Source organism: Apus apus, chromosome 6, assembly GCF_020740795.1.
Source record: "Apus apus isolate bApuApu2 chromosome 6, bApuApu2.pri.cur, whole genome shotgun sequence".
NCBI lineage: Eukaryota > Metazoa > Chordata > Aves > Apodiformes > Apodidae > Apus > Apus apus.
The window spans coordinates 20079356-20098121 of NC_067287.1; the positions used below are offsets into that span (position 1 = coordinate 20079356).

Sequence of the window (18766 nt, forward strand, 5' to 3'; positions counted from 1 at the left end):
TTCTTCATCTTTTTCAGAAATAAAAGAAAATTCCAAGAAATGGAAGCCACTGCTAGTAAAAGAAGAAAAGCTGAGTATCATCAGGGTTTATAGCTCCTATTTGAGATCCATGAATGATTACAGAGTTACTTCTCTATATCGAACTTTCAAGCTTCATTAATAATATGCTGCCTCTCTGGGACACAGGGGCACCCATGGTACAAAGGATATTTATTCATCATATGGAATAGAAGAGATAGAGGAACAATGGCTTCAAAGGTCTCATGCTTATACATTTTGACAGTAGTATGTTGGGCAAGTGCTCTTTGGTACTTAAGTATAACTCGCCCTACTTCTTCCTACACTGGCCACAGACAGCTCAGTAGTATATCTATAGCCAGAAAAAATGTTTCCTTTGGCAACATAAGAACTCGACCTATAAATCCACATTCTTTTGACTTTCTTATCAATGAACCCAACAAATGCGAGAAGAGTGTCCCTTTCTTGGTCATTCTCATCAGCACGACTCACAAAGAGTTTGATGCCAGGCAAGCCATTCGAGAAACTTGGGGAGATGAAAACAACTTTAAAGGAATTAAAATTGCCACGCTATTTCTTCTTGGAAAAAATGCAGATCCCGTGTTAAATCAAATGGTAGAGCAAGAAAGCCAAATTTTTCACGACATTATTGTGGAGGATTTTATTGACTCTTATCATAATCTCACTCTGAAAACACTGATGGGGATGAGGTGGGTAGCAACGTTTTGTTCAAAAGCAAAGTATGTTATGAAGACAGACAGCGATATTTTTGTAAATATGGATAATCTTATTTATAAGCTGCTCAAGCCTAACACTAAGCCAAGGAGAAGGTACTTCACAGGTTACGTTATAAACGGAGGACCAATACGAGATGTGCGCAGTAAATGGTACATGCCAAGAGATTTGTATCCCGACAGCAACTATCCACCCTTCTGTTCAGGCACTGGCTACATATTTTCAGCTGATGTAGCAGAAATGATTTATAAAACCTCCCTTCATACCAGACTTCTTCATCTTGAAGATGTGTATGTCGGACTCTGTCTTCGGAAGCTGGGCATTCACCCCTTCCAAAACAGTGGCTTCAATCACTGGAAAATGGCTTACAGCTTGTGTAGGTACCGCAGGGTGATCACAGTGCACCAGATAACACCAGAAGAAATGCACAGAATTTGGAATGACATGTCCAGCAAGAAACACCTCAGATGTTAAAGTTTTTACAGATGTAAATACCTTTTTTAAAATTCTGGTTTAGTGGTTTTTGACCAAGCAATCTGCTGATTTACAGGTTAAACTGTGGGATATAACTGTGAGAGGATTTTTAATGACTGATTTTTCATTCTTATTTTGAATACTGGTTTACCGACTTCAGTCTCTTTTCATAAGGACACTACACCAACCGGAAGGATCTAGAGTCAAATATCAGATTTTGTATACTATCCTCTATCACAGCTATCAGTTCCAGCATCTGTATGTAAAAGGAGAAACCATCATGAGCTGCTTACCAATTCATGCCCCAGCCTCTGAGATAAGACTCTAGCCCTAAGAAATTAATTATAAGTATACTTTTATTCCTTTTTTGACACCCTACAACCATCTCTGTGTAGAGCCTTGTTAATAAATTGAGTGGTATACACGTGCACTGACCTTTTACACCTATCTTGACATACATAATTTATAGTACAATGTGTGCAATTCCCAAAAAGCTTACTGATGGTATAACAGCAGAATTTAGACAGTTAAGAACAAAGTCACATAGGCCTTAGAAACAAACCCACACACTGAATTGTATTTTTATCCACCAAATTGTATTCCTTTACATTATTTCAGAAGATACTCCATTTCTTTCCACTGCCTAAATAGCCCGTAAAAGATCTAATACAATTTAATATGAAGTAGAATCTGTAGGTGAAATAAGACAGGAGAGATGTATGAAAAACTATCTTAAATATACATTATAGAAGTATGAATATCCTTTAACTTTTCATTTTAAAGCAAGTGCAATGTTTCTCGTTAGCATCAGTGGATCTCTCCATCAAGTGTCTTGTATAACAATATATATAAAATGAAGACTGTCAATAAGCAGCATATTTCTTCAACATCAGTCAATACACTATTCACCTAAATAAGTAACATGAGCAGCTTTTTAAAGGTAACATCTATTTTTTGCTACAGTACATATTAAGGAAAAATATAAATTCAGGCCATCACTATTCAGCATCACCTTCTAGCATGGAACTAAAATATGACATTGCTCAGCTAATAACTTGAAATGAAGAATTCACAGACAAGTTATAGATATGAAACTCAACAAACAAGCTGCAGATTATTCACACCATCCACAGCACACAAAGTCTAATTCATTTCAGCTGGTGTTACGTGTAACATATAAAAAAACTGTTACATCTGTACATTATTCAGGACGTCTATAAAGTTGTCTGAAATTAACTGAATAAGAATTTAAAGGAAAACTCTGACCTGACTTTGCCACAGATGTACATAGCACTTCACGACAGTAACAGAGGAATGAAGATGCTACCCCAAAAGGTTTGCAGTTTCATGACACATTGCTAGGCAACACTGTTTTTGAAAGGAACTACTTGTAAATAAGGCAAAATGTACCTGGCCTTCAAGTCACAAACAGCAGAAAGTGTCTCAAACCTGCTTCAGATCTAAAGGTAAAGCTACACAACAGATAACCCAGGAGCTTGTGCATCCTTCACAAATGAAAATCAGTAATTTTATATAAAAATACTAAATCTCTTGCAGCATAATTAAAATTTATCCTTCCCTAGCTGACCTAATCCTTGTTAAAGTTGCTCTTGCTTCCTGTTAAACTCAGAACTCTAGCTAAACAAGGTCCAACTAATTGCATAGATGAATATAACATACATGGACTGGGTGAATTTTGGCTTCCCTTACCCAAGCCTCAGAATACGTGGTTTAGGAAGGGAAATGAGGACGGAATTAATCTCCAGCCCTTGGGTAAATCACACAGCATGAATGCCATGCTACTGGGAACACACTATGTAATAGCTTAAACACACAGGTTGCAATCACTTCTGCTACCCCTCTGCACTGTGCAGTACTTTGGGGGTTCTGAATACACAACCAAGAGGATTTGTGGCCTTACTTCTCCTGCTGATGCTTCTGTGGCCTTTGGTTGGTAACCAAAAGGATAGCAGAGCTCCCAATCCTGACACCTCAGGGCTCAAGTAGCATAGTAGTCTTGAGTAACTCCTAGTATAAGTAAACTGCATTAGTGATTGGAAGGTACACCTTGAAAATAGTATCAGATGAAATGTATTTCCTGCCATTTATAAATAGGTAGATCTTCAGCAGAAATGTAAATGTTCATCTTGAAACTGATGTACATATTTCTAAGGCATTTTCTTCTGTATTCAGCTGTATATATGTGTAGAGTCTGCTTGCTACGTAGTATTTTGTTATGCATGGAGCTGAGTTAAGCATTATATTTGTCCAGTGTTTCAAAAGCCTTAAGCATGTGTGCCCTAACTTTTGAATGTACAAGATTTTTATTTTTTTTTATTTTATTGTCAAGTGAATTTAAAAGATCACAACAAAAGCCTAATTTTCTACTTCTATTAATTTTCTGACACTAGACTTCACTAGCTTTTTACACTTACATAATGGATGTATTCTTTTCTCTTTGCTCATAAATTGCAGTATTGCAACCTGGAGCTAGAAAGGGAGCAATACATCTACTTCTAGGGACACCTTACTGTCCCTTCCACCTAGTAGCATTTGTGCCAAGTGGGGTACTGTTAAGAAACAAGTGTTTGCACTGGGCTCCCTTTAATCAAAATAAATATTTATGTAACTTAAAGGTCATTTTGTTTCAGTAGGCATGGGACAAATGACAACTTGGTTAAGATGTGCTGGCTTCCAGTCACTTCAAAAGTGTGACTACAATCACATTGTGATTCCAAAACATACACAAACAAATATGACATTGCTCAGCGGATTGAGCAAAGAAGCTAGAGGGGAAGTGCCACCGCACTCCCCCTCGAGTTTTTCACAAAATATTGTTTTGCTAAAACAGTGAGAGGATTTCTACAGAATTCTCAAGGTTCATTTTCCATCTTTCCTAAAAATAATGTTAAGTATAAATTTTGATTCATTATTGGCATTTTTTGTCTTTATAATGTAGTTGGCAATTTGCAAATGAAGAGTGTAATTAACTAGAAAAGCTTGTCAAGAGTAACCAAACTTAAGGTGTTTCATTATATATGACTGGCTGTACTTATGTATTTATTTGTTTAAATTGTATATATTGTTTTATCTATAGTGTCTGTAGGAGTGCATTCTTTTAGATTAAAGTATTATTGACAGTTTTGTGGGATTGCCAGCAAAGCTGCTAATCAGGATACTATTTTTTTGTATCAATGTCAAATCATTAAAAAAAGAGGAAACTCAAATGAAAAACTGAAGGTGTCCTGTACAGTTTTCGTCTTTGCTTCTTTCTAGAAAAGTAAATAGCATTATCTGAGAGCACAATACCAGTGAAAATGGTCATTTGTCATAAAGAAGAGTATTGTGCAGTAAAAGTAGATTTTTAAAAAATAATTGGAAAAAATAAAACCCAGCAAAAATACTACTTGCCTTCATTATTTGTGCAACAAGTTCATCAAGCTGATGTCCACGCTGATCAGGTACCCTACTTCACCTGACTCCAAAGACTTAATCTTACAATATCCATGGCAATATTTAGCAAATAAGCAGATCGGTTCATCATCTGCTTTGCCTTATTCACTACCTTGGCATCCCCAGCTAACGAGAACAAAGTTTGGCAGTTCTCCAGCAGCAAAGCTGTTTTGACTCCTCAGACCTGCAACATGATTCTTCCATTACCTCCATGGCACCTTACTGTGTACTCTTGCAGCCATCAAAAGCTACACACAAAGGAGAAAAAGAGAAAGCACGAATGTCCCAAAACCTACATCTCATAAAAATCACAATAAACTCACTTTGTAGTTGCTCTGACTGCTGGGAGCGTACCCATAAGAGGGAAGGGGTCCTGGCCTGGCCTCTTAGAGCTACATGCTGACCCTGAGAGAGCCCCACAAAAGCATCAGAAAATAAATGAAGAAGGACAATCTGAATATTTACACCCAGATTAGCCAGTAAGTCTCATGTAATGTCTGTCCTCCAATAAAGATATATATTAATAGCTGCTTTGTATGGTAGGAAGGCCTAGGCCACCAGAGCCTTTACATCAAAATAAAAACACAAAACATAAAAGCATGACAAAGTCCCTTTTATTGCAAGAACTAGTCAGAATAATTCCTTTCCATTCTCCCCTTCGCAGCTTCCTATGTAGAACAAAATATCTAAACACTTGGACTTGGTTTCAGAGCTCAGTAACCCAAAATAATTAAAGAAATTGATGGGAAAGTACCACCCACCCCTAAGAAGAAATGTAGCTTTTGCAAACTAAAGTGTGTTTTCTGTGGGTCACCTATTTCAGAAGCAGCTGAAGCCTGCTAGAGAGGGATCCCAGGAATGTCTGCAGCAGTCTTAAAAATCATCATGAGATGCTTTACAACAATGAAAAGTTTCACAGACAGTAAAACCCCCTGCAATCATTTTCATTTTTCTCTCATTTTCACCATAGCAGGCCGAATCTAATTGCAACACTTACATGGTGTTTAATTAATATACAGCTTGGAGATACATAGATATTAGCACTAGTAGGGTGGATTTCATGTAGCTTGATTATCTTAATTACAAGCATTCTATTTTCTCATTCACTTAATTGATTGTCATAGATTTTCAAAGAAATTTGCAGTGCCCTTAGTGAAAACATGTTAAAAAACCCAACACCTTAATTTCTTAATACTGCTGAAGCCTATACAAGCAGCAATGTGCCAGAAAAGGAGATCCATATGATGTGAAACATTGTACTGAATAGTATCTGCTTACTTTTCTCTTGTTAAAAATAGGAAGTTATGAAATGGAAGAAGAGGAGTAATCTGGGAAAAAAATGAATATGCCTTATTGATTCAACTGAACCTATAACAGAGCTGTCTCAAGTATCTCCTCTGATGATCTGCCAAATGCAGAAAAAAAAAGGATCCATTTTTCTGCTAGGTTTGAGCATTAGCTGAGTCTACGTTGTATCTCTGCCTCACCTGAAAGAGCTAAGAAGAGCAAGAGGAGATTTATTCATTATGCAAGATTTATCCTTGAGCATTTATTCCGTAAAGGCAGTGTTACATATCAAGCCGTGTAGAATTACGTGCAATGTTTTTTTTCATGCACACAGCTTTTATTGGGGGGAAGCAAATATTCCAAATTTGAGGTGTGTTGGATCATGCCTACTGTATCTTTAGCAAAGTCAAGGCTATGAAGAATAATCTAATCCCTACGTTCCTTTTCCCCTTAGGAGTTCCTTTCTCTGGCCTATTTTCTAGCATGACCTCTTTCCTCAAGGACAAAGCAGTCCTCTCTGGCACGTCAGTATAGCAGTAAAAGCAAGGGGGAAGCAGCGGGCTCCATTCAGTCTCATTAGGGAAGTGCTAGCAGACCAAGAGGACAACATTAGTTAGCATGACACCCATCATCTTTTGGCAGTAAAGTCAGTAGCAAGGTAAGCGAGATAAACAACAACCAGCACCTGGACTTACCCATCTTGATACACCAGCCTTTGGGCTCCAAGTGCATCATGTTCAGATCAAGCATTGATTCTTGCTTAACATAAGACACTCATAGGAATACCCTAAAAGAAAAGCAGTGCCAAAGCGTAGTAAGAGCAGAAAGAGATAAAACATTTTGAAACTTTAGAATGTTTGATTATTTATTAAACTTCATTACATTCCTCATTAAAAATAATCTCCTATTGTGAGAAGTTTCAACAGTTACTCAGTATCCACCAAATCTTATTTTCGTACATATTCAGGGACAAAATAAAACATTGGTCTCCATTATCTCCTGTACTGCAGACTGCATTTGGATCAAGTTCTGTGAGGCAAATCATGTTTGATTCAAGTCACAAGCACCATCAATTTCAATGGGATTTATGCCTGATTACAAAGGGGTGAATTTCATTCTTTGTATCCAGCTTGCCTCTTACTCCTACTCACAGTGAAATCAACAGGAACATCATAAATATTTCTGGGGAAGAAAACAGTATTCCAGGCATTCTACACTCACTAGAAACTGCAACTCTTATCAAATGCAAGGAGGAAGACAAAGCAAGTAGCAATCTCTCCCGTTTCCCATTAATCCTATTCTTTATGAAGACAAAGTAGAACATGACACGGAGGGGGTTTGTAACCTGTGCAATGAAAACAGGTATATAATACTAACCCTTGATAGGAGAGAGCTCTGTGCGGAGTTATCACCTGGCTCTCTGCCCATTCACAAACATGTTATATTCGACTCGTAAAAAGTCTGTTCAACAGCACCAACAAATACATGACACTGGAAAGAGTCCCACAGGGCTATACCTACTTCTTGCAGTTACTCCTTTTTCATTCCCTACACAGCTTTTATTTTTGCTGTCATTGCATTTTGTTGCGGTTCTCCACAATTGAAATAAAAACGGTGGTACGATGATGCCTTTCTTAAACTTCATTAATCTGGAAGAATTCCAACAATCTGATTTAAGATAATTTTCTTCCCCATGATAATTAGACAAGTATAGATGGTCTTTTCAAGTTGGCAACAGGAACTTGGTGTCTCTGCAGTTCCTCTCCTCCATTCATCAGACCTGTCACTACACTCAAAGTTTTTGGTGTGGACTCCTCTACTGGCTCTAGTCTCTTAACTTAAAGCAATACTAAACCTCTTCCTTTTTCCCCTGTCCTCAGCTAGCTCTTCATTTAGTGTAGTCCCAGTTGCCAAAGAGCTCCCCTTCCATACTCACATGCCATCACTACAGCTGCCTTCAGGTGTTGCTTAGCCCTCCACATATTCCTCTTCCATATCTCTCCTCCTTCTGCCATCAAGCCCTGGAAAACTGTCATTTGCCTGTTTTCCTGCTATTCTTTCTTCTCCTTGCAGGACCCTCCACTACTCTCCATTATTATTTTCTTTCAAAATTGAGACTTGCACCTGGTTTACCAGTCTCAACTTAAACCATTTAACATAAGATGGACACCTTGATTTTCAGCCATATCCTTCCCCTCCCTCTCTTTTCCTCACTTCAGCTTTTTGCTCGATGTACAAAAACCCATTTAGCCTCACTCCATTGTTCTGCACTTTTAATATGCTTCAATCTGGTATATTTCACTGTTGTTTCCATTACTCTTTCCATTTTCCTAATGTGTTTTTTATGCAGCACAGCATCCTCTCACATCTAACGTGTCCATCCAAAACAGCTACAAAAACAAGACCACAAGGTTTTATTAAGAGATGGTCCCTACCTGACGGGTTTACTGTGCTAGACTGGTCTGATGCCTGACTAAGTGAATTCAGTGAGCTTCAGAGGACAAGTAGCCTCTTGAAGTGGTTCCCTCAATCTTTTTTTTTTGTATTGCCGGGTGTAGTTTATGTATATGGGACAACAGGTCCCTCACCTTTCATCTTGCCTCTGCCTGCAGAGATGACTGCACAGCCTAGCAGACTATCAAACACTTTCTTTATATGATTTTTTCCTTGTGTCTTTTACCTTTCTTCACATAACCTTGAACAGCTCATCAGAATTCAAAACAACCTTTTTTCACATTTCATTTCAACTTCAATTAACAGCAGTACTTTTCCCGGACCCTGTTTTTGAGATATCAACAACTGCTTTACTGGATTTGTTTCACTGGACAGGACAGCTTGTCATATACTATCACATTTAAAGCAGAAAATTAACTTTTGCTAGTATTTGGAACAGACAGCAAGTCTACAGGACTAGAGTAGCTGTTCACATCTGACACACTGATACACTCATGCTATTTTTAAAAGTACCTAGTTAATAACTGTCCTTAAATAGAATACTATTTCCCCTCACAAAGGCCATAAAAAAGGTCCAGATCATTAAGGTAAAGTCCTCAAGGTGAAATGAAGCTTTGTATTATATTTGTCATCACTCTGGAACTACTTATATAGTTCCCAGTTTTATCAAGTTTTGGGACACTGCTGCCTCTGGTGGGTGGTATCCTGCACATATTAGGCTGACCAGGTATTTCCCAAGCACCACTTCATTCTAATTAGTTACAACATATTTGAGGGGAGACCTTATCTCTCTATACAACTACCTGAAATGAAGCTATAGCAAGGTGGGAGTTAGTCTCTTCTCCCAAGTAAGAAGCAACAGGACAAGAGGAAACAGATTCAAGTTGCACCAGGGGAGGTTCAGATTGGGTATTAGAAGAAACTTATTAATGGAAGGAGCAATTAACACTGGAATAGGCTGCCCAACAAGGTGGTTGAATCTCCATCCCTGGAGGTATTTAAAAGACATTTAGACGTGCTGCTTATGAATATGGTACAACACTGGATTCTATAGGGCTAAGTTAATGGTTGGACTCCATGATCTTTAAGGCCTTTTCCAACCAGAATGATTCTGCGATCTGTACTTTGAATAACAAACCCAGCTGATGCTAAGGTTGATGACAGGCTGCTTTAACTGGTCATTAAAAGCCAGTATTATTTACTGCCTTGTTACTTGCATTTCTACACATGGGGATCAAACTAATGGGCTAGAATAAATAATATATACAGCATGTAATTAAAACTACATTATTTAATAGAGGATCATACATGCACACAACCTAAGTGCTGGCATATACGTAGAAGTACAGGTTATGGAAGTGTACATTTTAATTGGCATTATACTGCAACTTATCAGTTACTTCAAACAGATGTGTGAGACATGCAACATTTAAAAATTGATTTAATTACATGTAAAAGCATTGGTATGTGTTAATTAGGAGCAATAAATTACATAATGGTTAAATTCCTTTTAAAGGGGTTTTGAACATGCAGTATCTATAGGAAAACAAAAAATAAGTATTGGCTTATTTGTTTTATCAATACAGAAAAAAAATATCAAAAACCCACCATACAAGAAAAAGATGTGCCTCACGTGACAGATATTGCTGTATACTTGCATCTGAGACATATGTGAACATCAGGAATAGCATGGAGACAATATATCCATTCACATGCTTAGAAAAATTATCAGACTAAGTAAATGTAAACTGACTACCCTTACTCCCCCCAAAAAAAAAACCCCACACCTAACTCACTAGTTATGTCTGCAATTGAGATAGCTAACATGAGATGACTACTGTTGTCCTTGTTCAGGGCAAAGTCATTTGCTAAAATATGAATCATGTAGAAGACAGTTCACAGCTTAATCCGAACATTTATTAGCCTATGAAATATCTAGACCTCTATTCACTTCAAGGTTTAAGCTCCAGAGGTTGCTTCTTGTCTTGAAGTCCAGAGATACTCTATAACAAAAACCTTCATGCCCAAGAAACACCAACTCTATCAAAATAAAATACAATCAAAAACAATGCATCAATAATAAGCCTAAGTAGACAAATAGAAAAATGTCTCACCCACTAACTACCACAGGAGTACACCCCAATTAGATAAACACAAAATCTGTAGGGCAAGAACGTTTAATAAATTCCCTGGCTGCACTATCAGGAAAGCAGAGATTAGCAAGGAAAAGTCATTTCTGATTGATGCAGCTGGCAATCCCTTCCCACCTCTAAGAGGAAGCGCTGCCCTCATAGCACAGCTAGTAAAGAAAACAAATTAAATCTATCCTGACCTATTGAGAATCTACAGATCTTACATCCTGAAGACTTGCATCACTCCCAGGTTTTTAAGCTTTCTAGCATAACCAGGCAGAAGCCTTGCAGGATACTTGGTTACACATTGGCACAAAGCCTCCACTGGGGAACAGCACAATTTACCTTGGAGAATAAATCACAGTGCCCCCAAACACTACATTTTAGGATTTCTGGGCTGTAAAGAGAGTGAATCCTTGGCAGATGAAGTTGTCTCATTTGTGATAGAACACCTATTCACCGGATATTTTAGATGATGAAGTGCTTTAAATTTTGTTCTGGTTTTGAAATCACTGTGCTGGAGATGTCATTAAAAAACAAGCTTGCACTTTTATCTTCTGCTAAACTCAAGAGAAATACCACTTAAGAAGAGTACATTACATTTCATTTGAACACTATGACAGCCACATCAGTAAGTAAACAAAAGAACATATCGATTGTCAGTGTTAATACTACCACCTCCCCATGCATGTTCTCCATTTCCAGCTCTGACCAATGGTATTTCATTCCCTTCATTTCCATGCCCTTCAATACCTACATTTATAGGGTTTTTTTATGCCTCACAATTTCAGCAAGGTTGCATTTCATTTAAGGAAAAAAAAAATGCTTAATGTAATGCAACATTTTTACAGAAAAACATCACACCTGGGAAGTTGTACTTGCATGAGCCACTGGCTGGCAACATGCACATGAAATACAGAATCAAAATGAGAAACGTCTTGTTCCTTGACATGTCCTGTGAGGATGGGAGAAGAGAAACTAGAGTGTAAAGGATACGCCTTCCTAAGATTTACTAATCATGCTATTGTTGGAGAGCAAGAAAATGGATCTCGTCAAAGACTGGGGGCTGGACTACCTGACCTTTTAAAGGTCCTTTCCAACTGAAGTCACTCTATGATTCTATGAAAGGAAGCAAAAATGTCACCACTCATAGGTGAAGAAACTCTGCACAGGGGAAGGAACAAAGGAGTCTTATGTATAAGGACTGGACACAAAACACTTGGGAGCTGCACAAATTTTAATGGAAGTGATGTACTATAGGTGACCTGTATCTTTGAAGCCTATATCAGATATTAGCAAAGCTTTAGAAAAACACGTGTTCTGAAATTCCATGTACACCACTGTCTCTGATCTACAAGATTATTCTGTTTGCTGCAATGCCAAGACATGTACTTGCTTTAGGCAGCAATTCACAATGGGTGAGGCAACATCATCTGTGGAATTTGCAACTGCCTGGAACACAGATCATTGGCAACAGATCTTTTAATCATATCAGTACCCACATGATGATAAAAAGCAGCATTTTCAAGAGGAAGACGCGCTTTGCCTTTGTCCCACAACTCTTTCTAATACACCTGCCAATAAACTTGGTTCTTAAACTGAATTTTAACATAGACTTAATTATAAATCACTTGTTCTATTTCCTCAACATAATGTCACCAATGAATAGAAATATTAAAACTTGCTTCAATTAAAAAAAACAAGCTTAGAAGATGTCTTGCATGCTAGTTTGAAATACTTAAAACAGAAAGAAGTTGGTAATATAAACTTAAATGGCATAGACCAAGAACTTACCTAGCTTCACCTGCCTGCTAAAATGGAATTTATATAGGTATTATTTTTTATCTTGCAAAGCGCATTTATATCTTTGTTCCTAAATTTGCCAATACCTGCACTAAGAGAACATTATATACAAATAATCTTTTTATTTACTTACCATGAATTGGGACAGGAATACAGTTCAGTTCTACAACAACGATCTTTGAAATCCTCTCCAGAAGGCAATAATTTCACCTTTAATTATAAAAAATATTTTCACAGATATTTCTTTTGTGACAAATACAAGAATTATGATGTTTGTTAGATAAGCAGTAGAAGCCTTAATTTCCATTGTTATGTATTTATATTACCTAGTGCTAACATGCACACATTTGTCTCCAGCAGAAGTTTTTAAAGGGTTCTCATTGGGATTTGAACACATGAGCAGTTGCAATTATTTTAGTTTGGGATTTTTTCCAACGCCTTTAAAAGTAGTAAAAATTTGTTTCAGTGCACAGACTTTGTCAAGCATCAGTAATGCTCCATTAGCTTAATTTGTGCTGACCTACAAACAGAACCCAGGACTAGTCAGAAAAATGCAACTTCACAGGTGACAAAGAAAAACACAGTATGTACAAACCAAGAGCTCAATATGGTAAGAAAGGACCAGTTAGGTACACATCTGCAGTAGCAGCTACAAAACAGGTTTAGATTTTTTTCTCCACATTACACAACTGTGCAGACAGCAAAGCTCTGCTTCAGTTTTGTTCATCATTATAGTGAGATCTTTTAAAAAACACAAATGACTGTTGGACTAAATCAAAGCTGAAGGAGTTTGTATTACAGAACATTTAGAAATTGCTCAACAGCTAGTGTGGCTGAATCCTAGTCTCCAGTGCTGATCATCAAGAACTAAATCGCAAAAAGCTGCGTTCAAGGTCTGAGCAGAAATGTTTCCTGAACTGGGCAGTTCCCAAGCAACAGCCATTATAACCTCGGAAGAGTTTGCACGTACAGCGCACACCTCTGCATGAACCACATGACATCTGGGGATCCCAGGGATTTCCTCATCAGAGACAGAGTTGTCCAGGGAAACAGCAAAGGGGAGGGAAAAGGAGGGAGAGTGAACAAGGGGCCCGTTGTTCTGAAGCCGAGTTAAGTGCTGTGGTGCTGAGACCCACATGAAGAGAGAAATCCTTTTGTAAAAAGTATAATTTCAGAACAGAGGGAAAGGAAAATAAATTATTTTGTGAGCTGCAAGGTTCACAACCTTCTAGATAAATATACATGTGTATCTATCTATAAATTGGGAATGAAAAATACTTTTGAGACATTAACGGTTATTGACGCAAGTTTTGGAAAAATAAAATGCTGCTGGCAAAATCAAATTGGTAAAGGAGTTTTGTTTAAGAAATTGCCACCATGTACTTCCTCAATAGGAAGCAAGGGCAGCATATAAACAAAACAGCAGCACAAAAGTGTGTGTACACCTCCAGGATGGATTAAATACTTTTTCTGTCCTCATCTCATCCTGAATTTTTTTTACTTATGTAGCTCGGGACAAAGTGAGTGCTAAAATCACCAAGCAAAAATAACTGAATTTACAAGAGATATGTGCCAGTCCAGGGTGAGAGAACCAGAGCTGAGGTACTTGCTTTCAGGTGCTTACAATCTGGATATACACTACAATATAACAAAATACACTCACTGTATCTACTGAAAATGTTTCACTCACCATCATGCTCCAGAGAATTTTCTCCTCTTCTCTTTGACTGTGTGATGAATATGAATAATAAGCACAGACTGAGCACCGAGACTATGTACAGGCAATGTTCTGGAGGTCCATATGCACTTATCCAGCCTGCAGTCTGCACACAGGCATGACTTGCTCCCTCTGTATACTGGAGAGACCAAATGTCACTCTGAGCCAAGGGCATCCATTCTGCTGAGTGGTGTCTGGAATGTCTTGAAGCATAAGAGCTCAAATGCCTCCAGAAGACAGAGTAGACTGAGCTGAAGCAGCTCTGGAGAAGGGCTCTGGGAGGAGAGATGTGAGGATAGGGTGGGAACTTGGACAATTGCCTCAGGAAAGGATTGCCTCGCTGGAGACAAACCATGAAAGAAGCAGCAAGAGGAAGAACACAGGAAAAACAAGTTCTCCAAGCTGCACCTCTGCTCTTCTAAAGCCAGAGACTGTAGTACATTAGTACCATAACTGACATAGTCTCCATAGGAAAAGACATTTCCAGCCACAAGGATAACCTGTCACAGCAGGATAATTGCCTCTCATGCCACTATCTGCTCCCTTAGTCCTTAACACACCCCTCTGTGATGATATCCAGGCACCTGCACTAACCGCCATGCTGCCTGAGGGCTGTGGCCTGCATGCTGCCTTGGAAGAACAATCTGCAAAGTGCACTGCATCCCAAACACAGTAGGGCAGGGCAATCATAACTTCTCCACTTCCAGTATGACTTAAAAAAATATATATTTTGAAACAATTAATTGTTTTAATGGACTATTATTGCAAAGGTCGCTCCATTCTTCTGGTGGCACGTCGGGACACACACACACCACAGCCAGCACGGAGACCAGCATAATTCCAGCTGCAGCAGCACAAGCCTAATGCAGGAGAAACATGGGCCATCCTCAGTGCTCGGCTCCTCAGTCCAGGGGAAACTCTGTGCAGCTTTGTACATACCCCAGCCAGGTAGCTGAGTTACCCCTGCTTCACATCTGCAAGGATCACAGCACTAACTTAAGCTGATTCTCTATAAGGCTTCTACAAAACCATGCTGACTTCTAATAGCATTTGGAACCCCTGCTTTAGATGAGATTCTCTGGTAAATACAAGTTAACCTGATATCTGGTTATTACAAGTTTACTTCAAGGTGAACATGAATGATGATGGCAGTTCAGCATAGGAAAAAAGCTATGAAAGATAAGCTTATGGGGATATACAGTTACAAAATATAATGGTATAAATCACTTATTCTATGCATTGTCTTGACAGTAATTAGCATAAATAAATACATTAAAAGGTATATTTGGTAAGTAGCAGTCCCACGGATACTTGGCATACGCAACAAAACACGTATTTTGCAATTATTAACAAGTCAAGTTTTATCTTAGGCAAAATACCACTTTTTGCCTCAACTAAATTTGAAAATATATTATCTGCATGTTCCAGTATTTTGAAGTGCATCCCCTGTTAAACCAAAACAGCATTGAACACTTTCAGGATGCCAGTTACACAGCAAGCAGAACACTGTCACTTTTCTGTTACACTGAAACCATACATCTAATACACCAGAAACTGGAAAACAAATCTGTTCACTCTCCTGGACTGAAAATGAACTTTTAATTCACTTTGTTGTAGTATCTTGCAACAGCAATATCAGCAACAGCTGACTTCAATTTAAACTGACATTGATTTGATTTGCCACAAGGTCACTGGAGTACTCTTCCAAAAGATATTTTCAGGTCTTTATCTTACACCAGAAGAGGAAAAAACCATTACATTTACTTCAGTACTGTTATACTTTGCATAAACTCTTACATTCCCTAAAACAACTAAGAGAGCATATGCAAATGGAACAGCTCCAGTAGTCTTTGAATTTAAATACATGTATCTTTACTATAAGAAATTATCTGTCATTACTTCAATAAAAATTTTCCCTATGAAAAAGATCCTGTTTGAGTATGCTGACAACAGAATAGGAAGATAATGATAAAAAAGGGGGAAAAGTAACATTAATTTGCTTGAACACAGCTGTGACTTGATTTCCACAGACAAATCCAAGCTACATCACCTTCAAATGGCACAGACCTCAGGTTCAGACCTTTGTTAGCCTTATAAATCCAGCAAGGAAGTACTTTTCTATAATACACAAATCCATGAACACTGAGTAGTTTTAAATAAATATAATAGTTTCTCAATATCTCAATAGCTCTCATTCAAGAGTCTAGATTTTTTCTTTGTGAAAATCCTTCTGGATAAAAAATAAATAAAGCAACACACAACTGCAGGATTTCCTCACCCTTTTGATCTTTCATGAAGCATCAGGTTTATGAATGACTTGACTGCCCAATCTGATAGGCAGATTTACAGGGCTAGCACTGAACCTAATCAGAAACAATCAGAAAACTCCTCTCTGGTGTTATTTTCTGCTTGGATGGCTATGCTATGACAAATAGGAAAAGCTTGCAGGACAAACAGGGTAGAAGACTTCAGGGATACTGTAGTAATCACCTTCCATTCAAATCACACCTACTCTTTAATCACAATTGGATCCTTTTCCATTTTTTAGCCCCAGGAATACACTGAGAAGTTCATAATCAACAGAGATAGGGAGTGAAATTTTAGTCCCGCTGAGGCTGTTATAAAGTACTAATTCATGGGGCTGAGATTTCAATAATGGTTCTTCCCTCTGGATTCTCAGTTCTAACAAGATGGTTTTCTCCCTATTCCTATTTCTCATAATAGAGTGTAAATGCTCCAGTTCAAGTTTGTTTTAATTAGAGTTGTTCTAACAAGAAAGAAAGAAAAAAAAAAAAAAAAGATCCTGAACTTAACAGGATTCTCAGCTGTTTTCCCCAGCGTGAACACTTGCCTCACAAAAGCCACAACCAAAAAAACCTTTCCACCAAGCTGAAAAAAATTGTGAGGGACTTTAATTAATTTCACAAATTACAAATTTTTCACTACCATAAAGTCACAGCTTTCAGCTTATGCTAAAAACTCTACAACCAAAGTAACCTAGAAAGCCATAAAATATTTTTCTTGGTTTAAGTACGAAGTCCTTAATCTCTTTAGCAAAAAGAGGCACAGAAACTTTACCTTCAAGAAGGAAGCTTTTGTATCAGACTAGACCACTGCTAAATTCTTGTTTAGACATATTTGAGGCAAAGGCACAGCTCAGTTTTCACTGTGAGAGTGATGATCAGACACACTGAGGTCACTATGCCCTGCTGTCACTTGGTAACCTCATCCCCCCAGAGGGGCAGGAGGGGAGCACTGCCCAACAAGACTGATTAAACCACAGGGAGCCTTGGGAAAAGAAGGAGCATTGTCATCCACAACTCCACAGTTCTGGACAAGCTCATGTTAATTGATCATTTGCCAGCACAAAACCAACAAAGTTTAACAATGCCAACTGGTTAATAATAATGGCATAACTGGGTACTTCAACCTTCTTTGATGTACTGTTCTCTCCAATAACTGTTGAGAGACATAAGGAGCTTTCCTGGTAACAGTTTTAAAAAATTTTCCTTGCCCTTTACATTATGAAATAGCACAGGTACAGGGTATAACATCAAAGTACATCAGCTTTTTTTTTTCTTTTCCTTTCCCCCCCCCAATACCAGAATGCTTAATAAAAACAGTTCCAAGCTTTCAAAATCAGAGATGCAGGCAGAAATGTAAGCCTCTCCCTTAAAAGGGCTTTCCAATTTAGCACTATCCAGTCCATCTTGCAGAACATTTAAGTTTTGTGACTGGGAGATACAATATTTTTTGCCTATTTATGTGTTTTTATATTACATTGGCACACAGCCCATCTCCTCAAAACCACTGAACTCACTCTGGTTCTTCTCACTTGATTATGACAGACACACAACCTACTTTTATGTGAACAGACAGTTGTGTTACCAAGTAACCTTAAATTCCTTTGCATTTTGAGGTTATACATCAATTTCCCTCAAAGGAAATAAAGCTAGACCTATAGGGTATACAGATGCAGCGTAAATATGACAAAACTAGAAGAGCCTTTTTTTTCTCAAAGTAAATCTGAAGAACCCCAGTATTCCTATGCATGAGCAGCACTTTTGCTTAATGAATCTGTATTATTACATGGATGAAAAAGAACCAAATACTTATTTTTTTCCAGAAGCATAAAAAAAATATTATTTGAAATGTAGCTGGCTTTCATTCTTAAAATTTGTACCTATGGGGAAAAAAATAAAAAAGGAGCATGTATTTTCCATCTACTCCAATTCTATTTCTTATAGCTGATCCTCTACATAAAAGCATTCACTTGCATAAGTTCTTTTCTAAACCCTACTGAGACAATCATAGCATCATAGCCTTTCATATTCACATTTGAAAATTAGATGGCTACTCATATCCTGAGAAGGACAAGATTGCCTCCCTATTGGTTTATGCAGTAAAATTAAATATTTCTCCTTTTTACCATACTCTCAAGTCCCCATAATTGCTCATTGATCCACCATTGCCCATATTCTGAACAGTATTAGAAGCAAACTTAAAACTACCGAGTTCCATTCAGTATCTCAGATACTGAATGTATATCAGATTACAACGACTATGAAAGTAGCATGACAAGCAACAATCTAACAATTGTAACAGCTATAAAACTACATTCTTATGTGCACTGTAACGTTACTCTTAATCACTGAAGGAAAATGAATAGCTAAAATGTCACAATGCTCAATTA

At 37.8% G+C, this 18766-nt stretch overlaps 1 protein-coding gene across 8 annotated transcripts in view; it reads left to right on the top strand.

Moving 5' to 3' along the window:
- Positions 1–18766, top strand: part of B3GALT1 (beta-1,3-galactosyltransferase 1) — a 233758-nt gene that overhangs the window by 179429 nt on the left and 35563 nt on the right. For 7 of the 8 annotated variants that reach the window (XM_051624293.1, XM_051624291.1, XM_051624290.1 and 4 more), the window contains one exon: positions 18–2723. The exons of the other annotated variant lie outside the window; for it this stretch is intronic. In XM_051624293.1, the coding sequence (XP_051480253.1) occupies positions 247–1227 (981 nt within the window). In that variant the 5' untranslated portion in view covers positions 18–246 and the 3' untranslated portion in view covers positions 1228–2723. Of the gene's footprint in view, positions 1–17; positions 2724–18766 lie in introns of those variants that run through there. 8 annotated transcript variants of the gene reach the window in all.